General features: G+C 43.2%; 1 protein-coding gene across 8 annotated transcripts in view; it reads left to right on the forward strand.

Moving 5' to 3' along the window:
• CLIC6 (chloride intracellular channel 6) overlaps window positions 1-23,040 on the forward strand; it is a 32,842-nt gene extending 9,802 nt beyond the window's left edge. For all 8 annotated transcript variants that reach the window (XM_030020413.1, XM_030020417.1, XM_030020414.1 and 5 more), the window contains 5 exons: window positions 16,540-16,649; window positions 17,096-17,221; window positions 18,465-18,571; window positions 19,553-19,734; window positions 21,140-23,040. In XM_030020413.1, coding sequence (XP_029876273.1) covers window positions 16,540-16,649; window positions 17,096-17,221; window positions 18,465-18,571; window positions 19,553-19,734; window positions 21,140-21,301 — 687 coding nt within the window. In that variant the 3' untranslated portion in view covers window positions 21,302-23,040. The remainder of the gene's footprint in view (window positions 1-16,539; window positions 16,650-17,095; window positions 17,222-18,464; window positions 18,572-19,552; window positions 19,735-21,139) is intronic.
• The last annotated feature ends 4,533 nt before the right edge of the window (window positions 23,041-27,573 follow it).

Below are 27,573 nucleotides of genomic sequence, written 5' to 3' on the forward strand. Positions count from 1 at the left end.
CAAATGCATGCCTTTTTCCATGTTATTCAAATGGGGTAGTTACAGAGAAGTTAAACATTTACTCAGATTTCAGAAAAATTCTCATCTGTGTCTTGGAGAATCATTGACATTTACCTGGTAGTAATTTTTGAAATTATTTTTAAAAGCTGTTGCAGAACCTGAGAGTTTTGTAAAAAATCAAGCCTCTTTCCGTAATGATGGCAGATGAAACTCAAAACAGGATCCAAATATACCCTAAAGACTTAAAAAATTTGGGGCCTATGCTGCCTGCAGAAACTAGCATGCTACCAACCCCTCAGCAAAACCATTAGCCTCTTTTTTGCCAGGAGCACTGCAGGGACCAGGAGCTCCCTGGGGGCCGGGACCACAGCAACGGTCCTTGTTTTGAGGAATATCAGTGTTATAGCTGATTGGTTTGCAGTATGTTTTGTGCACTATATCTTTATTTAAAAACTATATTTTAATTGGATATACTCATAGTGTTTCTCATAGTTTACTAAAGCCTGTGAATGGAAGTGAGGTGGTGGGGAGGACAGGATGAAGAATAGCCTTGAATTTGAATTTACACTGGAGAGGGAAGGAATAGAGTTCAGTCCCCCTTCTCTGTCATGCTAATGGGTTTTTGCTGGTGCTTGTGTCCAGTTTTTAACTGCTCTTTCAGGACACGTCTTTGCCAGTTCCCACTGGAGCTGACACGTTTTTTTATGTAATACTTTACCTCGTCATTTGAATTATTTTCTATGTGGACCAAAATATCACATACTGTTGGAGGGGAAAAAACCATACACTCTTTTCATCCTTCACTTTCACCTCTTGATTTAAACATCAGAATTAGGAATGCCACTGGCAAATTATTTTCTGAAGCCTTCAGCAACCTACTCCCTGAAGCTGCATAAAATAGCTTATTTATTTGCATATTTCTTATTTATTTACTTATTAATTTGCAACACAAATCACAGATATTCTATATACGTGTATAGTTTTTGCATTTAGATTGAAACAACACGGCTGTGTGTCGCAGGTTAAGTATCATATGGTGAAGTGTAAAACAGGATGTGTCATTGAAATACCAGTTAATCTGTTTTTCCCAGACCTATAACGTGTTCGAGAGTATAATGTTCTTTTGTTGAAGTAATTCCCTGTAAGAATTTAAAAAGGATATAAGATTTTTGTCTCAATGTAGAATGTTCAGCTGGCATCTTGCCATGTTATTAAATACGGATTAGAAATAGCATTGAGGTATTTAAACATAATTCTTGTAACAGGATAAATAGCTAATAGCATTTGGTTTGCTGCTTGTGCGCTTGTGACCTGGTAATGTTCCCTTTAACACAAACACAGACAGCATGAACTCTGTAGGCAGAATTCACAGCAGAAGGAAATTCGGTTCTTTAACTAGTTGGTATAAGATTAAAGACAGTGATCTGTAACTGGGTGGCATTTCGCAGCTCTGATTTTCACCTGTGTTCAGTTAAAAGGCTCTCAGTTTTCTTAGGCTACTGGCAGGTTTTTGAAAATAATCTTGAATCTTAAAATGAAGAATGGATAAGGATTAGGGGAAGTGATCTTTTTGAGGGCTGTGTATTTTTATTAATTAGCTGGCACATTTCTGTTGTGGTTAAAGTGGACGATGGCATTCCCTCTCCTCACTTCAGAGGGAATGGAGAGGGGGCATCTCTGCAGCTATTTCCCTTTGCCTCTGCTTAAAACCTTCTCTTCTGAATGAACCACTTGATTTTTTTTTTTTTTTACAAGCAATGGAGGTTTTGTCACATCTACCATTAAAATTAAATGGCTTCCGTTTTGGAGGAGGGGCAATGATTACTTACGCTGCTTTGAAAAGTCTCGGTCACTGTTTGTGAGTAGTACACATATAATTCATTATCATCCTGTACTAAAAAAGTAAACAAATAGCAATGACTGAAAGTAATGCTATTTTGAGTGAGACATAAAAGAAGTATAATTCATGCAATATGACAATTACTTGTGTAAGAGAACAACATTCCCAAATTGGGCAAGATTAATTTAAACCCTACTAAATTGTAGATGAAGTTTTTCAGTCTTTGCTAGCCACAAGTTAATTTTCCTATTTATTTTTGCATTTAATTTTCTTTGCCTTGCGTCTGTTCTCCTTGCCATGCACAGTTCCTAGAAGCTCACTTGTCACCATCATCTAAGTAAGCCTTGTAAAATAAGAGATAAAGAAGTAATAATGCATTGGTAATTATGATGGGATAAAGTACTATTTGTTGAAATAATTTTCCAAGCTGTTTTAGGTAAAAGTAAACTGTCACAAAGGGTTACTGTATTCATTTATTGGTGCTGGGGGCTAGGCATCCAAAAAAGAGAAAGGACGTTCGCTTTGCTTTAAAGCATTTAGTATCTGGCCAAGAAGAGGCTGTACGTGATTGCTGCACTATGACCCAGAGATGGAAACTGGAGAAAATGCTGAAGTTTGCCCAGCTCTCTACCAGGGCTTGCTGGCCCCCCTCCCTCATTGCCCGGCTGCACAAGATGTGGCACGGGAAGCACCGCAGGTCTCTTCCCAGGTGGGCATCCCTGAGCGACAGGAGCGTGAGACAAAGATCTCCCCTCAAAGCTGAAGCAGCCCCAGGGACACCTCTTTCTGATGCCCCCCAAATGCTGGTGTTGCAACAGGAGCATCTGATTTCCCTTTCCCCCTCCCCACAGCGCAGCATGAGAGAATCTGCTTGTGCAAGGAGCCTCCGTCAGACATCTCTGCTTGGGATGGCCAGGCCTTATTATTCAAACTATTTATTAATTATTTAAGCAAATTATTGTTGAGCTCAGGAAGCAGTGGATTCCTGGTTGCTGATTGCTTTTGCATTATTACCACATACTTACTGTGCTGTGGATGGCAGGTAGCTAGATGCAAGCATCCTCTGTGTTTAATTAGTTACCTTCCCATCATGAGAGGCAGCAATGGTTTTGCTCTGAAACCGGGCTCATCACTGTCCCAGGTCATACGAAATACTGTAGCTACCAGAGTGGTTTTATTTGCAGACCTGGTATAGGTAGCTGTAAGATATCTGAGAAAATAAACCTGTATTTTGCATTTTTCCTTTGTAAACTCATTTGATTTTAGGAATTTTTTTAAGAGCACCTGTTGACTGCCTTTAACTGTCCTGTAGAGACCCGCAGCTGTAGTTGAAAATACCTGTGAAACTGTGAAGGGCCTGGCCCAAGGCTAGCAACAGCAGTGTATGTAAAATCACAGAATTGGTTTACTTTTCTCTTTGTAAGAGTGCATACACACATAAGTTTAATCTTTAATCTCTTTAATGTAAATAAGAGTGAATATTAGTAAAACCACAGCCTCTATAAATGTATTCCAAGACATTGCACATTTTAATTTTCACCTGTACTGTCTTGTGTTTTGTTCGCTTTACAGAATTATCATTTAATGGTTTATTTATTTATAATCTTTGTCAGAACTGGAAGGGCAGGGTGCGGCAGACCCACTGTTCAGTAGAAGTACTTGTCAGACTGTAATATCAAAATCAAAAGTAAATGGATATTTCATCTAAGTAACAGGAGTGAGTTTGGGCCTTTTGTTTCACATTTATAAAGTAACTGGACAAAGGTAAAAAGTTTATTGCCACAAAGTTGCTTCTTAATGAAGGAAAATTTCTTCCTATGCATCCAAAGCATTTAATTACTTACTAAGTAATTAAGTTAATTTCAGCAATAATTACTTACCCAGCAGACCGTGAGTAAGTAAATAATGCAGCAAAAGTTAGAATAAAGGAGGCTTTCTCTGCTCTGAAATGGCTGCTGGTGTGTAGGGGAGAGAGAGAACTGAAACCAGAGGAAATTACAGCTTCAGACTTCTTTTCCTTTCTGTCATCTAGAGAGGATTAGAATTTCCAGATGTATATAACCCCTTTAAGCTGTGACCACTGCTCACTACATAAAAACAGAGTCGAGAGAAATATCCCATAAAGAAACTCCAACACACTGTTAATCCCTCAACATGAACTGAGGACCAAGAGCATTCAAAGAACAATTTCTAGCAAAGAGCCTTACTGAATATATGAATTATGAAATCTAATAAAAGAAAATAATCATAGTAAGTTAATGCAAACACTGCATTAAAGAAAGTATAGTATAATTTCAGAAACATAACAGAATGAGAAAAGCCTTAATAATGAAATTGTTAGAAGATGTTATGAAATGCTAATAGGTGGCCAGTCCGGGAGACATAAACCTTGCCCAAGCTTCAGATGTTAAAATGTGAGGTAGCAAGGATTTCGTTATTTCTGCAGGTGGGAGCTCAGCCTGAACTCACATTCAGTACCAGAAGAGCCCTGCTCAAGGACAGACCCCATGTTTTATTATCAGTAATAATAGCTAAATAACTAATAATGAGATAACCACTAATGTACAGCTGCATCATTAAAAACACAGTAGACAGGTACATCTAAATTGTTGTCCTGTTTGTAGGTAGACTCAACCTTTAGCCTACTACCTATAATCCATGGTCACACAAAAACCAGTTTAATGGTGTTCTGTGGTTGGTTGAAGCTGTGCAGGTGAAAAGTTGATTCCTTCTACTGCCTTGCACCTACACTCATTTCCTTTCATTCTCTTTCCCTTGGCATCTCTTTTTGGCCTAGCTTTGGCTAAAAGCCTTAATCTACACAGAGTTTTATAAAAAGACTTCCAAAAATCCTTTGGCATTCCCACATCCCCACTAATGGTCTACATGTAAGTTATCTATCTGTTTTTTCAAGTTAGGAGCAGTCTTTTCGTTCTGTATTTGTCCAGTACTTAATTTATAGTGCCTAGATGCTACTACAAAGGTCTAGATTTTCCTGTCTCCATGAGGAAAAAAGGAAAGCTGGGCTAAGAAATCCTCCGGTCTGAGGATCTCAGCCACAACTTTTCCAAAGGTCTGTATTTGCATCAGTTTGGCAGCTGTATTGTGTCCTGGAGCTCCACATCGTGACAGCACTTTAAGGCAGGACTCCTAAGATATAATCTTTGTAGCCTGTTTTGTGGATAAGCATTAACATCTGATGGGTACAAACAACTGCTGAAGGGTTTCAGCAGTTGATCTGGCTCTTTGTCAAGAGGATTGGCTATGTGTGTGCTGTGCCCCAGCAGCAGCCGCCTGATGTCTGGTCCAGACATTCAGCAACTTAGACCTGTCTGAAAGTTAACACTCCTTATCACCAATCGTTGGTGGCTCATAATCTTCCAGGTATGCTCATCTTTGAGTCAACATCCCACCCTTTGATGGTATTGCTTTTACAGGTAGGAGACTTTCTCCCTATCCATTGCTGCTGCTGTTCTGCCAGGTGGCATTCTGGTACCATGCCTTTACCTTGTTTTGATGATTATCCACTATCAGGCCAGCTGGTGGCTGAGATACCTCCTGAGCCCTCCTGTACTCCATTAGGCCTCGCTGGACATCCTCGAGGATGTCCTCGCTGTCGGAGAGGATGCTGCTGCTGCAGCCATCCTGGTTTGCGTTTGGATCCTGTAGCTGCCTCAAGACTTGTGCCCCATTGCAGCTCAGTCTCGGTTGCCTTTTGCCAATGCTGTGTGAGGCTACTGGGCTGAGGAGAGTGTTTTTTCAGTTGCCATCCGTGGGATCCTTGCATTGCTCCTTGTATTCTGCAAGTTGAGCAGTTGTACCTGGCCAGTAGATGAATACTGGCCCATACTAGCGTGTGTCCACCCCTAGTTGTAAGCATGCATAAAACATACAGCATCAGCAGTTAGATTTGCAGTGATTGGCTGAAGCCACTTTAAATAAAATGCCATTTTGTGCTAACTGCTCTTCTGTTCTTCCTCAGAAGAGGATAATCTCTGGCACCATTTACTTTTTGCTGTCTGGCTAATCTTAACACATGGACTTTCTTCATTGCCAACAGCATCCTACCCTGTCTGGTGTCTAGCTGGAGCTCGCTGTCAGAGATACCATATCCACCACTTATTTCCTTTTCCAAGGAATCATTCAATTATTTTAGAGTGTAAACTCTGGGATAGCTGCTGCTGTTTACTGAGCATTACCTTGCCCTTCCATCATTGCCCCGGAGTTTGCTACATGCGTTATTTTCACTTGGACACATTCAGTGGCATGGAATAAAAAAGCATGGCACTTGCCATTGTCTTGTCCTTGGAGTGATGTCCATGTCACGTGCAAAGAAACAGTGGGCAGCAAGGAACCTTCCAGTGGAGAAGTAAGTCCAAGTCCCTCCTGAAAGGGATCAAATCTCATCTTGAGACAAAAAGGTTTTTTCCTCTTGTGCTGTCACGTATGCATGTATATATTGATGTACCTGCTAATCCTACCAGAAACCTGGTTCCAAACCTCATGCTGTGGTGGTTAGGAACCCTTCTAATTGTCAGCTAGAAACATTCATGGCCAGTTTGTACCCGTTTGTTTTTGTTTCAGCATCACCCCCAACTATCAGGGAAAAAATAATATTTGCACTGAGTAATCATACCTTCCATCAGTCTTTGCTTTCCAATTTTAAACAAGAATAGATTTTCCTGCCCTCTGTTGTAAAATAGGTTCCTCATTTTCATCATTTTAGTAATGGTTGACTGAGTTTGATTTAATCTTTCATGAGGGCAGAGGACCAGATTTTTGCAGAGACCTCTTCAGGACCATGTACTGTGTCTTGTGCTGTGGCTTGAATGCTGCCCTGCCTCCATGGAAGAGCCAGCTTTGATGTAACCTAAGGCAACATCACCTTTTCCCTACAGCTCCATCAGGCAGTTGGGTCAGAGACGCTGGGAATAATGCACTCAGGTCTTTTTTTTTCCAGCAGTTCTCTCTAGCTGATAAGTAGTCTCCAAGGGTGGGATTCAGCTCACTTAAGTTAAAATAGATGCCTAAACTCTATAGGGCTATTTAGCACTGTACTCGGAGAAAGCAACACTACCAGAGAGCACATCATCCAAAGTGGATGGGTGGGTGAGACAGGCAAGATGATGAATCCTCAAGGAGTGGCTTGCGCTCTCTCTGTATATATCTGTCTCTACTAACCTGTTTTTTCTGGCTGACACTATGCGAGGTAGCTTCCAGCTTCACTGTGTAACATAACAGTTTGTAACCACTTTTATTGCTTTTCCATTATCCCAGCACTCAGGGTTATCAGTTTGTGGGGTATTCAGTCTGTTCCAAAAAGCACTGGTGGTGCTGCTGCTGTTCCTGCCTCCTGGGTTGCAGGCTCCATCTGCAGGTCTGGCTGTCATCATTAGATAATTCTCCAGGATCTCTCTGACTGAAACTTGCCCTTATGTTTTGCTGAAATGCCAGACAGGACCTCCAATGCTCCCTCCTGGACCAGTGCGTGTTTTCATTTTTGTGAGGGGGAGGAAGGGAACAGGAAAGCCAACATACCCAGTGATTTGAACCACTTCCAGCTACCCTGGTGCTCTAGAAGACATATGCTTTTTGGTTAATCACATTCTGTTCTGTGCAGTAGGACTCTCTGCACTGCTGCCTCTCCCTGTAGCACATGGCATCCATTGGCCTGGATGGAGAGGGCTTCATGTTTCTGTAACAAAACCAGGCTTTTCCTTCCGGGGTACTAGCAGGTCACAGTCAAGCCAAGTGCACACAAATTGAGTTGTTAGTTCCTCCTCCAAGGTTTTCTTCCTGCAATTCTGCCTGTACCTGTCTTCAGGTTTTGTGCAGCTTGCTAATCTGGACACCTACCCTTTTTAACATACCCTTTTCCCAAAGCACCTCAATTTGCAGACTGAATCATTGAGATGTAAAGTCAACTGATGGTCTACTTTGTCATTTCTCCTCCCCTACTGAGTGCACAGGACTTAAAATGAAAGTCTGCTTTATTCTGACAACAAAATTAAATCCACTTGAGCCAACATAACTAGCTGCATTTCAGGTTGTCATTCAAGAGGATATTTAGCAGATACAAAACTTAAAGGACCCGTCCTTCTATTTGCAGTTGTGAGCCAACTTGCTTGTTTAAAAGTTATAGGCACACATAAATGCATTGACTGATTGTGACGTGAAAGAGAGGTAGGAGAAAGGGGAGAAAGTGGAAGACAGGGCCCATTTTTCAGGTGACCATTCAGATTACTAATTTTGCATGCCCTGTAAGATCTATGGCAACACGTTAGCATGGTTTAGTTTGGATGGGTGGTCACGGGGATCCTTTCAGTCTTGCACTGAATGATCTCACTACTGAGACCATATCTTGAACCACCCAAACACATGCTCGAGGAGGGGTGTGTAGAGTGAGAACTTGTCTATGATGTAGCTGAAGGCTGGAGCTGTGATAGTCTTTGCAGCCCTAACTTGGTCCTTCTTAGGTAGTGGGTGCTGGGTAGAGAAGGGGATCATTCCTGCTCAGGTGGAAAAGGGCTATGCTTCCTACAGGGGTGAAGTTCAACATGGACACTCTTCTGATCAAAGACTCAGCTACTCAACTACTAGAAGCTGTTTGCATTGCAAGGAGAGCGCTCAGGGTTTGTCCCCAGTTGCATTTGAGTCAGCAGGGGCAAACTTCCAGCTTCAGCAGGAAAAAGGGGCCTTATAAGTGACATCTTGGGAGAGGACCCCTTCATTCCTTAGAGAAAACATTTTAGTATATTTGCTCCCTCCTTTCCCTGCATGCTTTTTTGTCTTAGCACCTTAAAAAGAGAAAGAAGCTATTTTTAGCAGAATGTTTGTAGTTACGTACACTGTTGCTTCCTTAACCTGAAAGCTTAATTAGGGTTCAGGACAAAAAGTGTGTTCAAAGTTGTAATCCTTTAAGTATGTTTGGTGTTCTCTGAACTCTGTAATACTGTTCAAGATAAAAGATAGATGTTATTAATATTTCTAAATATAAAATAAGGTACATTTCTTTTTAAAACAAAAATCCTTACAGCACACTTTCAATATCAAGGTGCATATTTTGCTCTTAAAAAAGAGAGAAAGGGAAGGGGAAGTTAATTTTTTTTTTACCTGAAGGACTGTCCAATTGCTGTTTAACACAGCTTTCTCATTGAAATTCACTGTTGAGGATGTCACACACAGCAGGAGCCTGGCAAGTACCAAAAATACAATTTATGTGCAGGAATCTCAACTACCGTCCACATTTTAAATATGAATATTTCTGCTATTTTGTTGAGAAATTAAACAGCAGCTGGAAACATCTGTTTTAAGTGTTGGATATTAGCAGATAGGCAGAGCTACATGACTCTTTAGAAGTATTTGAATAGTAAGTGGCAAAATTTTTACTTTGTCCATTAAAATGTATTTTAAATTACAGATGCTTTATCTTGAAACTTAGCCTGGAAGTACAATTTCAGCATCTCAAGTACTCTCAAGAGTGCCGTTAGCAAAAGGCAAGGCATCCTGCTGCGGAGGTGGTTCCGAGGCAGAACCTCTCACAGAGATGTGCTAACGCCTGCTCATTGCTCCGAGAGCAGAAGTCAAGAGTTCCATTTCAAGCCCAGTAGGTGGCATCCAAAGAGTTCTCTAAAATTCAGCGTTTGGGTGTTCGTGCCCTAGCTCTAGGCCACAAAATGAACACAGTGCTTAGAGAGAGAAAATTCCAGGTAATATGTCTCTTCCTCGCAAAAAGCTTTGGTTTGAACGTGATCTGACCCAAATGACATGCCTGCAGTGCTTCTGTGCCTATCACAGAATATCATATGTTATTAAGTGCATTATAGTTGCCTTCAGTGAACCAGGATGACTTGTAACTATATTTTTATTGCATTCATAACAGAAGTATTATTGCCAATTTTGGTTTTTTTCAGTGTTGTGACACTATAGGAATCTGCATGAATACTGTAGAAGGTATCAAGAATGTAAAACACACTTTGTATCCTCAAGGAGTAGATGCCTTTTTTTTTAAAATTAAAACAATATATCTGTAACAGCACACTAACAGAACACGGTTATGTCTAGAAAATAGACATTTTCTAGTGTAGCTGCAGTCAAACCCATGTGCTTCTCAGAACCTATTGCCAAGGCTGAAGGAGGTCTTTGAGCTAGTGGGGAGTATGGGCGTGAAGTCATACTGCTTCCCTCTGTCTTTCTGCCTGTGATCTTAAAAAAATGCTCTTAAAAAAAATGGCTTGGGTACTTCATGGTAAACCAGAGGGCAGTGGGATTTCCTCTCAGGGATGAGGCGGAGAGGGGAGGCACTGGGAGCTCCCCTCCCCTTTCTCTTTGGCCATCGTGCAGCCAAGTTCAGCAGCTGGTCGCAGTGGTGCAGCAAGGCAGGAAGCAAAGCTCTCTACCACAGAGGCTTCTCTTGCATTGCCGCTACGTGTGCAGAGCTGGTGGTAGCTGCTCACAGCAGCTACTGCCATCAGGCTGGCATTGCAGGGCTTAGTTCAGGGCAAGAGTCGGTGCTAGGAATGCAGTGGGCTCAGTTAATCCATGCCAGTGCAGAATAAATGAGTCTCTAGAAGGAATTAAAGCAAAATAGCTGTTGGTCTTGAAAGTCGCACCCAGCCTTAAAGTTACTTCCCACAGGCGGCCCAAGCTTGCGAACTCCTTGTAGTTTTCCAGGCAGTAGTTTTGAGCTGGTTGCTGTGGTTCCTGTTCTTTGACAGGAGATCAAATGTGTTGTGAAAAAGGAGAGGGGAGTTGTTGGTATGGTATGAGAAGGAAAAGCACACAAAAACTGCCTGATAGTTGAGGATCAAGTAAGGAAACTTGGAGGAAAGTCCCAGTTCAGCCTGAGACAGCTAGCTCAGCAGAACAGGCAGGGGCAGATCCACAATGCTGGTCCCAGCTGGACGGTTTGTTGTCTCCCAGTAGGCAGCGGTTCTGCTCCACTTGCCGGATAAACCTGCCTCTTAGCCAGCATAAATATGGGAAAGGAGGTAACTTAGCTCCCTCGTGTCGAAGAAAGAAAATGGAATTGCAGTTCAGCTTTTGGAAAAAAAAAGAAAGTTATGCTCCTTGTTCTCCTTTTTATTGTAGCTTCAAAGGGATTATATAATTATATGAAAACAAATAAAAAAGTCTTTTCTGCTCCCTCTGAGCTGTTTCTTCCATGCTTAACCTTCAAAAGGAAACAAAAAGTCCAGGAAAAACAAATTCCACTCATCACAATTTTGAAGGCACAGAACATCTGAGGTCAATAGAAGAACCTTCAAAAACCTGGTTCCTGATATGTTTGGACAGAAACAGTTACAAAACAAATTCTTACAACAGCTTCAGGGGCAGAGGAACTCCAGCTCAGGGAGGGCCCAAAACTACTGGCTTAAGAATGATGTACAGTGTGTGACTCCTGGGTAAAGTCACTATAATTATCCCCTTGCTGTGGATGAGGATGTGGAGGCAAGTAACCTCTTCAAGACCACTCAGGAAAGCAGAGCTGCTGAATCAAGGTGGTAGCAGCAGCAGCTCCAGAAACTGAATATAGATCTTTTGGGACCCTCTTTAATATCTTGTGCATAAGATCTTGCTGCCTATTGAAATTAGCCTAAGGCATGGTGGTGCTCCTACCCCTGAGCTTAAGCAGTAGTGGAAAGAAGGGTATGGAGAGCTTTTCCCTTTCCCAGCATCTTTGAGTAAGACCCAGAACAACAACAACAACAACAAAAAGATGGAAGAGAGTGTGGAACACTGAAAAATGAATGAAAACAGGGAGTGTAGGCTAATAATCCCATTAAGTAATGGCACATGATTATAGAGAGCTGTCATAAGTTGATACTGTCACAGTATATGATCACTGCCTAAGGCTCTGAATGAAAGCTTCTATGGATAGCCTGACATTTTTCTCCTCTGCAGCAACAGCTGTCTTAATTGTTTGATTAATGAACTCATTAAATCCCAGTATTACCAGAAAAAGCATATTGACCTCCTGACCAATCACAATTAAAACGTAAATGCCACCTATTCAAGACACTGGTTAGCCTTCTATTTAAGCAGCAGAAGACCATAAAAACCAGCTTTGTGTTTTGGGGATTGGCCCACTTCACCCACAAGATCTGGATGTTAATGTCACAACAATTGCAGGTGGAGGCCAACTTGCAGCATTACCTACAATTACAGCAGCATTTGCCTAGTTATTAAGATTATAACCAGTCTGGAAACACAGTTGTCCATTGAATCAACAGCAAGAGACTCTGACTGACTTCACCTGAGTTAAGATTTCACCCTGCATCATCACTAAGCACAACAGTGAGGAAGTATAATTAAATTCTGTGCGTGTACCAAGCACAGCTCAAAGTTACACATCCCTGAGTGGTGGTGTGGAGAAAAATGCAGGGAGTTTTGCTCCCAGTCTGCAATGCCCCTAGCTGTGCTATCCTCCTGGGTGTATTAATATGGGACAGGCGGGTCTTTTCTGGTTCTCTTACTGCTGCATTGTGTCCCTGCAAGGTAAGATGTTGACACACGCTTCTGTAAAATGGCCACCCTTGCTTTGTTGGAAAGTACATTATCGTACGATGATGGCATACTTCAGCTATTGTCATGTTGCTCGATACACAGCTATAAAGCTATTTCAGTGTCCCAGCTTGTGATTTTTGAGTGGCTGGTGTCATCATGGCAGACACTGTTTGGAAACTTGAACAAACACCTTTGGCATGTGTCATTGATGCTTTTATGTCCAGTAGGAATTGTAGCTCCCTGGATTAGATGAGCTGAGTTAGGAGAACAGAGTTGTCTCCTGTAAGCCAAAATGCAAGTTGACATATCTGAAGGCATTTTATCTAGCTGTATTCACCCTATTTTCTGCAGCAGGCCAATATATCCATGTTCTGGGCTTTCAGCAAAGGTTATAGGAAACTAGCATCTTTGAGCTGCCAGGTCAAACTGTGGCAAGGTCTGAATCAGATTTGGTGTTCAAGGTCTTGCAGTCACTTCAGACTGCTGGTCACTGTTACAGTAGGGAAAGTTTAATCACTGCTTGTGCTGTTGTGTGGGCAACTGTGATTTGCCTACAGCTCTGCAGAACTGAAGGAAACCTGGATGTATCCATCACCAGCCCTGGCGTGGCAAGTCTAGAGATTTGTCCTCTCACCCAGAGCTCAAGTCCCTGGGGACTAACTGGCTTTGAGCTTCCTAAAGCTCGATGTGGTTCACCAGCTTTCCAGTTGTCCCTACCTGAATGGCTGCTGCCTCCTTTACCATAGAACCTCAGCAGCCGAGGCTTTTGGCTGAGTAACTCCTGAAGACCTGCCTGTTGTTCTCAGTCCAGGCACAGCAACACTAGAGGACATGGCCCTGTCTTAGATGTTGGGGTGTACTACACAGCCTGGATAGCATGGGCTTTTAGAATAGATTTATATTAATAAAGTGCACCAATGATTTCACAAGGAAACTGCTCAGAAGATTTCCTCCTTAGCCTGTGCGAAGGATCATGGCCACATCAGAAATGGGGAAACATCCTAGTCTCTGTGAATTTATTTTCTGCTGTAAAAGCTAAGTGCTTACCATAACCACTGGGGCCAGCAAAGCTGGGCAAACACTGCAGCTCTTCACTAGAGATTGTGGTACCTGCATTGCACAGAACACAGCTAAGATAGCAGTACACTATTAATGTCCCTTGTAGGCAACATGGGAGGGGAGACATCACAGTATGTGAAGGTCAGATGCCTTTCAGACTTCATCGGCATGTTTAACACCATCAGAACTAGCCCATAGAAGTAGTCAAAAAAGTCATTACACTTGGCAGAGCATTGTTGTAATTGGCGGTGCTTAATCCCCCATTTTATTCAATTCCTCGGTGTTCAAATGATTTTTTTTAGTCTTTGGGAAAGGTTTCTAGCAGGCCGAGAGGCGTGAACATAAAAGGCTGAGAGATTCGCTGTTTGCTATTTTATCCATTGCAAAATAGAAAAACTGTAGTGCTGTAGTAAATTTTCCTCCCAAGTAGGTATGAACATAAAAAGTTTGCACTTAGAAACAAGACAGGAGGTTGCTTCTGTAACATCTCCAGGGCTCCCAGTCCCTCACCTTCCTCGTTGCCTATATGTCATCCCAGTTAAGGACAAACTGGGACTCAGTGCCTGCTTCGTGCCTGTGTTTGTCACAGTAACACGTCTGTCCTGACCTGGATCTCTGACTCTACCTATGGATGTTTCCCCAGAAGAGCAGGCTGGGGCTGCTGCATCTGGCTCTCTGAAATGCACTGTCACCAAGGTGATGGGGGACAAAATGAAGCAACAACCACGTTTACTTAGGTCCATCAGTAAAAGTTAGAGGAAGCCAAAATTTTAGTATTTAATGGCCAGCTGATCAGGAAAAGTTCACCCTGCTGTCACTCTTGATCACATAGCTCTTCTTGACCACAGAGCTATCTGGAATGTTCTCCAAATGGTACATGAACCCTGCTGAGATAACTTATTTTTTCCTATCAAAGGCTGAATGAAAATATCAAATGAGTTGTAGGAACTGTTTTTCTTGACACTTCTTCTTTCTTCCCCCAGACCACAGCAGTCTGTTAGTGTAGGATTATTTCATCACTGACTTAGCTTAATGGTTGAAATTCCTCTATAATAAACCATTTAAGACACCAAAGCACAGGCTGGTACCAGGTTGGGCTGCTGTCCCCTCAGTGTCCCGCTCAAGGGGTTTCCCTGAGAGCCCACTTTGGGTGAACAGCTGGCTGTTGACAGCACAGCTTATGTGAGGGCAGCAGGCTGGGAAGCAGTTGCAGCAGCACCCCCATGGCCAGAGAGCGAGGAGCAGCTGGAAAGTAGACAGCGGGAGCTAAATCATCGCCAGAGATACTGGCCTGCCTCCTCCAGACATGGCACATCTGAAACAATGTCCCCTGGCTGCTGCTTGTCCCCTCAATGCAGCCTGGCAGAGGGTGGAGGTGCCCATTGCTAGCACCGAGGGGTCACAGTAATACCCTTTACACCCCTTTTTCCTTGGGGGGTGGGTAAAACTTGACATAAGAGGCAGGTTGAGAAAAAATGGTGGTGTCATGTATTTAGCTCTGTTTTAAGCACATGCTAGCAACATTTGTAGTCTCATTTTTACAAAATACACAGTAGTTTTCTATCTTCTTGTCGCTGTAAACTGTACAGCACTGGAAAGCAGTGCTCTGAGTAGGAGGAAAAATACAATCGTAGCTTTTGACCAGCTTTCATTTTTGCCACCTACGAAACAAGACTTTTCTAACACAGCAGTCCAGCTGTTTTGGCATTTCTAAAAGTTTTCATCCCCTGGCAGTGTTTAAGGCAATAGGCTATTCTGATTTTCACTACCAAGAAAGCCAGTGGTAGTCACAGTACCAGAGGCAGAAAGCAACAGAGAGTTATCAGAGGAGAATCCTTCAGGTTGATAGGGAGAATAAGACAGTTTATCAAGCTGCAGGAACGTCCCTCTTCATCTGTCCCTTAATCTCCATGGCAGAAACCTGCCTGCTCCAGACCAGGTGCTCGTTTCCAGACATAGAGCTCTTTGTGAAGGTGAGCGTTGTAAAGCAATCCAATGGCAATGTTTGTTTATGGAGAGCTTTTTACTATATTTGAGATTCATTTGATAACGTTGAGGAAGGTAAAAGAGCAAGCAGAACTGGTTTCATTAATGTGTGTTGTTTGTATGTAAGGTCTGCAAACCTTAATGAACTAACCTATTAACTAAGTAAATGATACACCTGTTTTTTTCTTCTGCACCCTTACATTTAATCTAAGTTTTAAAACTGCGCTTTAGGAGAATCATATGAAGAGCTTAAGAATTAGACCTCTGAACTCTTCCAACAATGTTGCATGAAGCCTAACTTAACCAATAGCAACTATGCAAGACTTCACCTGATTTTAACTAAGCCTTTTAAGAAAATGCAATACAAAGTACATGAGAGCAACACTTCTGTGGCCACATGTACAGTGAGTTGCACCTATAATGCTTTACACTGACACCTGATGGTTCATTCAGGCAAAAAGGAAAGACCATCATTACAGGGGCACACAGAAAGAGAGGTTACGTGACTTGGATACAGCCACACTTCAGTCTTAAAAGTGGGAGCCTTGGGTCTATAACGAGGAGGGATTACCCGGGGGGATGCAGCACTTGTGTTTCATTAGTCCTCAGTTCAGCAAAGCACAGAGATGGGTGGGTTCAGTTGGAGCAAGGCTACTGCCAAACTTCTCTCCTCTGGGCCCCCCACAGTTGCTTAGTTTGAAATTCTTAATTATTTGATTTATTCTGTTTATTCCCTTAAGTGCTTTAGACATTACATCACAATTTATGCTGGTAAATCTTTCTCTATTTGTTTCCTGTGATCATAAACTGATTTAACTTGTTTTAATCTTGCAGTGACTTAGGTAGATTTATGTTCACATAGACAAATGAGGTGGAGACTATTTCCTTTGGAAGGACTGCTGTGATTTCAATTTTGTTTTCTAACTTATGGCAATATTCATTATGCATTTTAATGAAAAACTACATCTCCAGGATGACAGGATTCTTCATCATATCTAACTTTGCATGAAAATACGTATTAGTAGAGATGAGTAACATGCTATACGTACTCGTAGCAGATCTGGGTTTTCTGCTTTCCTACTGCATCTGCTATCAAATTATGCTATCATCAGAGATGTATATATGCCTTTTTTTTTTTTTAATTGCAGGCTGGCAGTGATGGGGAAAGTATTGGAAATTGCCCATTCTCTCAGCGTCTCTTTATGATTCTGTGGCTAAAAGGTGTCATATTTAATGTCACAACCGTGGATTTGAAAAGGTGAGATTGTAACCAGAGTTCTCCTTTTCAGAACAACTTTTCCAAAATGGTGATTTTAAAGGGTGATTCTCTTCTGATAGATTTGAAATGTGCACCGTGCCTTGGCATTACATGAACAGTCTGGATGCCTAATTCCTCTTTAGGGTTCACTAGTATAAAGTGGACTAAGTCCTTTGAAGCTGTTGAGATTTTAATCTGTTTTGCAGTAGGTCTCTGTAACATAACACAGAAGTTCTGGGGGTTTTTTTAAGCATTTCAGAGCACATTCAGATATGGGCTAGCGAATTCTCACACCACCGGTGTGAGGCAGCTGGCTAAGTTTTATTTTGTAAGAAAGATGTAGAGCAGCCTGCTATTTTAAAGGTGAAACAGCTAGTTATAATTAAGCATAGAAATTGCAAATGTGGTTCCTGTTGTGATTAACCCCATCTCTTTCCTCCTATCAGAAAGCCTGCTGACCTGCAGAACCTCGCCCCGGGAACAAACCCCCCCTTCATGACATTTGATGGTGAAGTGAAAACCGATGTCAATAAGATCGAGGAGTTCTTGGAAGAAAAGCTAGCTCCGCCTCGGTACCGTATTCCTGGCCGCTTCTCTTGCTGTCAGCCCCTCACGGCCCTCGACAAGGGTCAGCGACCAAACCCCTTCGGTTTTGGCGGGTCAGGCTCTCAACGAGCTGCACATGTTATAATTGCATGTGGGAGGCTCGGGAGGGCTGGTCTGGCCGCTGCAGTGGAGCTTGCAGGGAGGGATAACTTCAACTGGCGTGAAACAGTGCTGAAGCCTGGCACCGTGCAGGGGGTGTCCCTGGGGTGTCCCTGAGATGCTGGCTGCGCTCCTCCCGCTGCCCTCGCCTTTGCCCCAAGTTCCCTGCTCTGCCACCACAGTCACTCCCAAGGCACAAAATCCACCCCGCTGCAGCAAGCGTGTGCAGAAACCTGCGTGCCGCTGCAGAAACCTGACCTCTTTTCCTCCGCTTGTGTGTGTTTGAGGTTTCTCTCTTCACACTGTACAAATAATTACACTTACTGGGAGCAGGTAGTTGGAAGAAAAGGGCAGTGAAAGCCTCCCACATGGTAGAATTGCTGGGGCTCATTTTGAGTGGCCGGGTGGGCCCATCTTAGCACACAGACGGGTCTGGGTTTCAGACTTGTCGTTCCCCACCCCAGCAGCTCTTCCCACCTCTACCCGAACCCCGCTGTCCCACCATCATGACCAGCAGCATCATGTCCCCCACCCACACACCTTCTCTCCCCTGGGACAGCAGCCCCGCTCCGCAGCGTTCCCTTCTCAAGCAGCCGAACCTGACTTAAACGAGGCAAGCAGCTGCTCCCCTCCACTTTTCCCTTCCTATCTGCCCCTGGCAACAACAGCTGCTGGACTGGCCGCTCCGAGCTTGCTCACGCGTAAGCAAGCGGGCCAGGCACAGGCACGGAGGCTGGGAGGAGCAGCAGCAGCTGCTGCCAATAGGGACTTTCCCTCCGCTCCTTCTCATGGCAGGAGCCACGCTCCACGCAGCCTCACCTCCAGTGGAGGAGGCCTGGGAGAGGCACTGGGCTGTCTGGGAGGTGTTTGCAGTGTGAACGAACAGTCATTTCCCCATCTCCCTCAGGAAAAGGAGGTCATCCACATGGTTTAACTATGGTTTAAATTTGCACTTGCTAAGTGATTTTTAGTTCAGGATGGTTCCCTTTGAAAGTCCTGTGTGGCTGTATATTGTGACACTGCAGTGTAAATAATGTATATTAAATAATTAGTGGAGATGGAAATAAAGGCGAGTCATATAACTACTTTTTGTTTCTTTTAACTCCTCAGGTATCCCAAACTTGCACCAAACCACCCCGAGTCTAACTCTGCAGGAAATGATGTCTTTGCAAAATTTTCTGCGTTCATAAAGAACCCGAGAAAAGATGCTAACGAAAGTATGTGCTGCAGTCCTTATGTCAGCCCTGATAGTTAGTGGAAGAAATTAGAGCTGTACAATTCTGGCACACTGTGCTGGAGATATCCCATTTACAGCTTAGGTTAAACAGTCATTTTCCAGAGTCTAAAGGCTGTGGAAATCTGTGCCTATTCACTCTCTTCTCTGAGGATTCCCAAAGTTAGTTCACACAGATACCGCTGTCAGCAGGGGAGCACCAACTCCAGCTCCTCCTCGTTTCATCAGCTCTCAAACTCCTAACACTGCACCTTGCCACAGCTCTGCTAAAAGGACAGCCCACTTGAACTGAGACCTTACCTTTCTACTGTATTTCTGTAAATAATGAGGACTCTAGCCCCATGACACATGTCTCTAGAGCAGAACTCTCACAACCACCATGGATTAGCTCATCTCTGTCCTCCAGCTGTCAGCCCTGTTCTCTTTGCTCTTCCCTTCTCCCCTCTTCACAGTGGCACAGGGGCACCACCAGCCCACGAAAAGCCCAGCCAACCTTTGCCAGCCTCTGCTGCCCTGACCCCACTCCTGTGTGCTCAGCCAAAAGCACGGGACTCACAGTCCAGTTTCCCGTACACCCCAAAGTGGCATCCCAGTGGCTTGCTGTCGTAGCTCCCAGCCTTGCTGTCCTGCCTGTGGGCAGGCACTTGCCCCGTGGCTCCCAAGACGAGAGTCAAGGTGAAGGCAGAGCCACTCTGCAAAAACACACTCTGCAAAGGTGTTTGAGGAGCCATTTCTGGTAACACAGCCCCAGTCTGATTTTTCTCAGAACCCCCTTTAGCTACTTAAAGCTCTTATCCCAGCATTAACTTTTAAGCTTAGGATAAAGGAATTGCAGGAGTTGGCATGGCCGGGTGTCTATGAGCTGGGTTGGTGCCAGGAGACAGGATGCAGGAGTTGCCTTTCTGCTCGGTGTCAGAGAGACCTTGGTACAAGCTTGAATGACCTTTTTATTGTCTTAACCTAGATTTGGAAAAATCTTTGCTTAAAGCCCTGAGGAAGCTGGACAGCTATTTAAATAGCCCCTTGCCTGATGAAATTGATGCTTACAGCACTGAGGAGATCACTGTTTCCAGCCGGAAATTCCTGGATGGAGATGAGCTCACCTTAGCGGATTGCAACCTCCTACCAAAGCTCCATATAATCAAGGTTTGCATTTGCTTTTTAGCTTCCTGAAAAGAAGGGTGTCAGAGAAGCTCAAGTCCTTTTCTAAAAGGCAGAGGAATCCTTTATCTATTCTGAGGCCACACAGTAGCTGTGTAGGGCCACTGAACACTAATGCACAAGGCCATTTCATTACAGCATGGCTAGGCAGGTCCTCACATTAGTGACTCTGGAGCTGGAATAGCTGGTTTTGTATCTGGACTGTGACTGCACTCGCTAAGACTCTCACAAGTATGAAATAAGTGCTATGTTCAGTGCTGTAGAGAAGTGTTTTCATTTGCATTTCGTATGCAAAGTTCATATGACCATGGACCAGTAAGGTTAAATTATTTTGCCCATGCCAATTCAACAAGCCAGCTATAGCTGAAATTCAAACCTGTCTCTCCCACCTTTAATCCAAACTCTTTCTTTGCTGAATACCACCACTAGTACCAATAATGCTGGCAAGGTAGCCACCACCCACTGCCTTCCAGCCAAGGCTCCTAGCCTCTTCTTGCAGGGCTGTGGAGCATCTACACAGACCTAATAGTCCTGGTGACCAAGATGTTTGGGTGTTGTCACAGCCTGTTCCTAGGCTACTCTGGAGCCAACCAGGCTCTGGAAGAGAAATGGTCATACTGGAAATTCATTGGTTTTCAAACAAACGAGGTCACTTCAGAAAGTTTCCTATTTGACTACTATTTTGCCAGAGGATGAGTGGATTGAATTGCTTTCTGACACCTCCACAAGTGAAACCATTCCCCAGAGATGTTCTGGCTGAACCTATTCCAGAGGACAGCAAGGGAATGAGCCCTTTCCCATGCCCATGCAAAGCTCATGCACAGCGAAGCTCGAGAGTTAGCAAGGGTCAGCAGAGCCAATACAGGGAGAATCACCTTATGTCAGGTGAATGTCTGAAGGATGATGAACGATGAACATCACACCATCCTTGCTGGCCAACACAGAGGGGTTAGGTATTGGCCAATAGTTGTTTTGCCTACCCATTTGAAATTTAGTATTTTAATTCAAGTTTTTCCTTTCTGTTTCAGTCAAAGTATCCAAGTATGGGCCAGTTTATTACTGTAAGATTATTCTGTTAATTCTGGTTTATGCTAGCTCCTTTGCTGTTTTAAGCTGTATCTCTTCCAGGTGTGGTCTACTGGTCCACATAGCTCTGCATAGCTCTAGCAGAATATTTATACCAAATGAATCCCTTTAACTGAGTTAGCTTCTTAGCTAGCTTTCTTCATCCCATGTCTTCTCTTTTTTTGTCTTTCCTTCTCCTTTCCCCCTACGTTGCATATAATGACAGACTTATGCATTGAAAATTTGAAATGGGCATAAAGAATAGATTTGGGTTTTTTGCAGATCATGTGTGTAATGATATTTTTCTTTTTTCTTTTAATAAAAGGTTGTTGCAAAAAAATATAGAAATTTTGATTTTCCACCTGAAATGACAGGGATTTCAAGATACTTGAACAATGCATATGCAAGAGATGAATTTACAAACACTTGTCCCGCTGATCAAGAAATTGAGTATGCGTATTTGGATGTTGCAAAGAGAATGAAGTAAACAGAAGATGCCTCCATTCTTTATTGCTTCTGCGATTTAGACGGGCATGAGCCAAGATGGAAAAAACAAAAGCCAGCATACATTCTGCAGTATAATTTTAAGTTCTGCTATTGGCCAATCCTTCTTTTATAATGATTGTATGGCATTATTTGCTCATTCTTAAATTATGTATGTATATGTTTGTGTGTCTGTACAGATGTCTGCACACATGAATGTCTGTTGTGCATCCCAAGTTAAAGGCATCAGTCAATATTAAAGCATTTCTTGAAGTTAGGGAAACAGTGTAGGTCACACAATTATAGCAATACTACAGACTAGTGACTTACGTTAAACTGCTGAATTTGGAGACGAAATAGCCCTGTTTCTAACACACATTTAACCTGTCATTATTGCTGCCTCTGATTTCTGTTTCACAGTTGTTGCCAAACTTCACAGTTACTGGGAGGGTGTCTGTTTGCTTCTCTGCAAGCCTCGGAGGGCCACAAGTCAGCAGCTGGTGCCCATGCAGCACCCTGGTTAACCCAGGAGAGAGGCCAGCCTGTTGGTGGGACCACATCTGACGTCCCAGAAGCCCTCTCCTCTGTGCTAGACACCTGCAAGGCAGGTCAACGAAGAACAACTCCTCTTCATTTTGCGTGAGTCTCCTTTGGTATTAAAAATAAATAAATAATTTAAAAAATTCCTGCCTTCTCCTCTCTCAGGGCTGCAGAACCCATTGAACTTCCCTCCTGGTGCTCCCAAAGAGAGGAATGCAGACTGTCACTGGCCTATGGACTATCTGATAACAGATATTTGACAAAGGAGGAGGGAGAGAAATTGGTGAACATCTGTCCCCAGCAAGTGATGTAGGATTTCTTTGTCATCCTTCCATGACTCTCATTTGGTTTTGGAAAGCAAAGAGGAGGAGAGGGTCTAAGAAAGAAACAGTCCTTCTGTACTTCCTTTTCCTGGTTCAGCTCCAGCATACTGGCTTTCCCAGGGCAGCTGTTAGGACTTCATTGCTGAGAGGTTTACAGCTGATCAGGCAGGTATCTATCAGGAATGAGGTAGACCTACCTCCTGCCTTAGGCGGGGGATGGATTAGATGAGCCCCTCCAGCCTCGCATGAGTCTGTGTTCAAGGCAGTCAGTACTAGTGAGAAACACCCTTTAGCCTGACATCAGGGAGCACACTATTAGAGATCTATGGACTACGAAAAGTGACGTCCACAGCTGCTTTCTGCTGAGCAGGCCCTCAGCAAGCCCATAGGAGTAGAGGGTGAGATGCTTTAGTCATAGGGTTACCTGGAAGTTTCCTTCTGATGGATTTTGCCTGTGTGTACAAAATAGCTATATCCACAAAAAGACTCTTACAGACTAGTCATTCATCCTTGCCCATGTCAAACATACACTTGAATTCTAACAAAGCATTACTTAACAGTAATAGTCAGTGTCAGACATATTGTGTCTGTGGTGTCTTCATCTTACACACTACACAGTTCTGATGCAAACGTGCTATCATCACAATTATTTGCAAGCAGTGTTAAATGTGCAGTTTTAGTTTGCCTTTAGAGAAAACAGACACAATAACTTTCCCCTCCCAGCCTCAACTGTGAACTCTCATACCCGGGTTGATAGCTGAGCAGTCACTCATCACGTATTACTAACTGTTACTTTGTATTTTCAAATACATACATATATATATATATATATAAAAATATATATAAAAAATGAAATCTGTATACTCTTTTCATATGCCTTACAAATTTAAATAGAAAATATACAAATTCATAAGTGATTTGAACAGTGTTCTGTCTTTATTTCCTTGGTAATTTCCTGGTAAGCTGCATTGCAACAGTGGCCTAGATTTTAAGGAATACAAGGCAAAATTTAACCCAACTTTCATTTGTTTTGGAGCAATCATGTATGTCACAGACCTGCAGTGAGATCTTGGGAGCAATACATACTGGCCGTGCGCATTACTGATGAATAAAAATCCAAAGGGCCAGCGTGTAATCCTTGACCTAGACGAGCCACCTACCACAAACTGTCCCACATCCACGCGGGTTTGGGGCTGGACACATTTGTAACTGTTTGGTGTTGGGGAGATGATCCAAAACAGCCAGGGACTGCCCACGCTGCTGGGCAGCTCTTGCAGCAATCCAAATGCATGAGATGGCTCCTGGCCCTCTCTTGCTTCTCGCCCTACATACGGTTATGGCTGTTTATCATCAATAAATAACAAAGCCTGGGCTATTCCCTGGCCCTAAGAGCATGTAGCAATGTGTGGTTCACACCTGTACGGCTCCTTTCTACCTCCTGGAAACAGGATGGCCATGCTGGTTGTGGAGAAGAGTACCTATCTCCAAATCACGCCTGGACGTTGGTGAGAGCAACGCTCTTTGGCACAGGTCAGGGTATTTGTAACAGAATTCTTGAGGTTGGTGAAGATGAATGAAAATGTGCATGTGAAACCACTAAAAGAAACAGAAAAACAAGGGTTGAAAAAATGAATAGGTTAATTGCTACAGGGCATTGTAGAAGTAAATTCATTCAAAGGACTTGGCAGCAAGAAAGCAAAGAACAAACTGAAGCCTCAAGCTAAGGTAAAGAGATGAGGAGGAGCAGGAGGGGTGCCATAAAACATCCTGATAAAGAAAACAGAACAATGGGAAGCAGGAATTTTGCCTTTAAGGTCCTGACAGATCCCTAGGGGGTATAAAAGGCACCTCCAGAAAACAGTTTGTTGTCACCAGCGAAGAACCCAAGAGCCTTTCCAGGACCCGACAGCCGGTGGCACTGGCCTGCCACCTCACACACAGACTGTCTGGGTGGGTGTCTGGGTGCAGATGGGGACACCGAAAGTGAGTAAAATACGTGCCGTTTAGAATAAATATCACCCTTTTATTCCATAAGGTCCCACGCTGGCTTCCTTTCCCTGGCCCCACGGTAACAACCACCCCGTAGCCAGGCCCTGCCTGCTTTCCAAACCCAAACACAGCACCCGTGTCTGTGTCCGGGGCTGGGTGCAGCTCAGGAGAGCTGGTGTGCCAGCGCTCAGCCGCAGCCCATCACCGTTCACCCTTACTGATTGAAAAGGGCAAGAGCCCTATCTGCCTGAAACACCATGCTGCTTTGTGTTATGCCCATGTTTATGGTTTATAGACACCATGAAACTTCTTTTTGCTCCAGATCATTCATTTAACCTCCTCACCCTGTTCTCTTTTTCTAAGGCTTCATCAGAATCATATGCCTGCACTTCCAGTACTGTCAGGTGAAGGGAAAAAAAGCCTCAGACACTTAGCAAAGAGTGGTGGGTTTTTTTTTCCTTAAAATCTGACATTGCTTGGAAGGATATTTGATTATATGCTTGTGGCCACTGATAGTTTTGAAACCTAATGTTTTTTGGTTTCCTTATTCCTCTTAGTCATGCAAAAGAAGTTTATGGCTCCAGCCCTCCGCAATGGATTGCTGGGCACACATGATGCTACCTAAACCAGCATGTTATGGTTGGTGTTTGCATACATCTGGCAACACAGGGAGGAGATGTGGGTAGAGAAGCCATAGAAATGACCCAGTGTATCAGAAAACTGCAGTTACTTCATTTGTCCTGGGATTGGGTGAGCTAAAGTGTCCGCACAATTCCACAGTAAATGAATCTGTATCTTCTACACATATTGAGTGTCTGAGTCTGGCCCTTCTTAAAATACATTATTTTAAGAAAATACCTTTGTCCACATTAGAGTTATTCTATTTTCAAAAGACCATTGAAAGATTTTTTTTAAACAATTTACTGGAGAAGAAATTATATGAGATAAAGGGAGAGAGAAAGCAAGCTGTGGTGTTAACAGTATCACCAGCTGTCTGAGTGGCCTTGACATGCAGTAAGATGTAATATCTAGACAGAGATTTGTAGTGCTTGATCCCATGCCGGGGCAGGGGTCATATTCCATTATTTAAAGGCAGGTTTGCGGAGATAGAGCTACTGATTTCCAAGTAGTTATTAGCACAAGTAGTCTTCTGTGTGGTGTTGCTTGTACAAAAAAATGTTTTTATTATCATTTTAAATACAATATTTTACATGTCCCTTTTAAACACCTATTATACGCAAGGCAAATATGATTAGACAGTTACTTTATTAATTGCTCTTGTGTATTTCTTGTGTAATTCTACTTGTGTAGAAAACTCTTCAAAGTTTGAAGGTTTTTTTCTCAGCTTCAGTATCTTAGTCTTCAGCACGACCCATCAGCTTGAAGGTTAAACACTATTTACGCTCAACACAGTATTTCCAAAAGCAAGCTGAAATAAAATCAAATGCAGGGTAACTAACTAATGCATTTCCCCCAATGCATTTTTTAAAAAAAAATAGCTTCAAAGCAATGAAAAAATAAACCTCATGAAAGAAAGTTAGTATTCCTCATCCATATCAACATGCTATTTGTTTGAGTATAAGCAAATATCTAAATTTCACAAGCCCCTTAAAACTGGTTGAAGTTTAGTTTAAAAGCCATTTTTTTTCTAGGTAATTAGGAAGGTTATTTCTAAGCTGTCAAGAACCTGTAATCAACTGCTAAGGTGAGGCATGACCCTGAAAGTTCAAGTCAACAGAAACTATGCACAGCATGGTAGAGCCAAAGCTAGGTTAGCAAACATCCTTCTCAACCAGCCACTCCAAGTGCTAGTATCACCCAATTGCTGCCCGCCCTGCAGATGCCCCCCATGGACCCTTAAAAGCTACTTAAAGGTTCATAGTGGTTCTGTGGACACTCACCGTGACTTTACTGACCACGCATGGGAGCTGCTGCCCTACAAACTGAGTTTCCTGGTTAGAGATCCTGAACACCTGACAGGGCTAGGAGAGCAGAGGTTTGCCACACCGCGCACTGCTACGTTCTCCCGTCAGCAGCCTTAACTAACATCATATCCCTGACCTACTCCTAATTGTCTCATGTGACAAAGACCCAAATGCAGGCCCTGCTCATGAGCGATGGGGTAAAGCAAGCTGGTTGCTAATGCACGGCTCAGACCAGCATTCAGTTTTCCTTCACTAGAAAACTGCAAAGAAGTGAAGGAGCAAGGTTTTTCCAGATCCTGGTCTAAATTGGGACTCCTGCTGATTAAGATGTTTTTATTGATGAGCAGAATGCAAACAGAAAAATCTCTTCTGGAAATGAACTAAAGGAAACAAGAGCCTTATTTCAAAATTTGAAAATTGTTCAACTTTTTGATTAAATCAAAATAAATGTTCCTTTTCAAAAACCGAGGGCATTTGTTTTTCCTGGATTTCTCCTTTCTGTCATTCCCTTTCCTTTTATTTTATTTTTTTTTTTCAGTGATGAAAGGGGGAAAATGAGAGGTAGAAGTGCTGGAAAAGAAAAGAAAAAAGGCAACAGAATACCAAACCTTGGTTTTCAACTCAAGATTAAAAAGTAAAACAGGACCTAAACTAAACCTGTATCTTCTTTTGTAGAAAAATATTTGAAAAGTTGCTTTCATCCAACCTCTTGTTCTTAATTTTGAAAACATTAGGTTCAGCACCAAGCTACTAAAATTTTCACTCCTCTCAAGTGATCTGCAGTGAGGACAAAGGGTCTCTAGAGGTGAAAACTCAGCTGTTCCTTTGCCTATAGGAATGATCATAGAACAGATCTTCCAGCTCACTCCACTGCAGGACACTGAAATAGTTGTAAATTGCTCCAGGTGATGAAGCCGTACTCATGTGAGAGGCTACAAGGAGTCGGACCTTACACAGGTTTCAAGGAGGATGCTGCATATCAAATCACCCTGACACAATATACAGGCTCTGTGTGCCTCACACGTAACTGTACTGTAGCAGGCAGCGTGTTACAAGTCCCTCTGTGCCTAAGGATGCCTGAGCTAACAGGCTGCAAGGCGACGTGTCCGTACAGTAAGAGTGTTTGTTATACCTTGTGATGTGGATGGGAAGTCCTACCACTGCATCAGTGTGAGCCCTCCTGAAGGTTGCTCCTCTGCTCGTATCAGCAAAATCTCCTCTGATAGAGCTCACATCACTGTGGATGTAATTTCAGCTAAACTGAAGGCCTCTTCCCACCTCCTCCCTCCCTCCCTCTCCCATCTCATTCTACGTAAAGCCTGTGCGTTGGGAAATGCGGTAGCAAAGGCACACCCAGATAACTGCATCGATGAACCGATAAAACAGGCAGCCTGCTGAACCACAGCTGCTGCAGGGGTGAGAGCAGCTGTAGCAGCTAACCGTGTTCCCGCATCCTCATGAAGACAATTAGTCACCTCGGCTCTGCAGGCTTGTGCGAC

This window comes from Aquila chrysaetos, chromosome 7 (assembly GCF_900496995.4).
Source record: "Aquila chrysaetos chrysaetos chromosome 7, bAquChr1.4, whole genome shotgun sequence".
NCBI classification, from domain to species: domain Eukaryota; kingdom Metazoa; phylum Chordata; class Aves; order Accipitriformes; family Accipitridae; genus Aquila; species Aquila chrysaetos.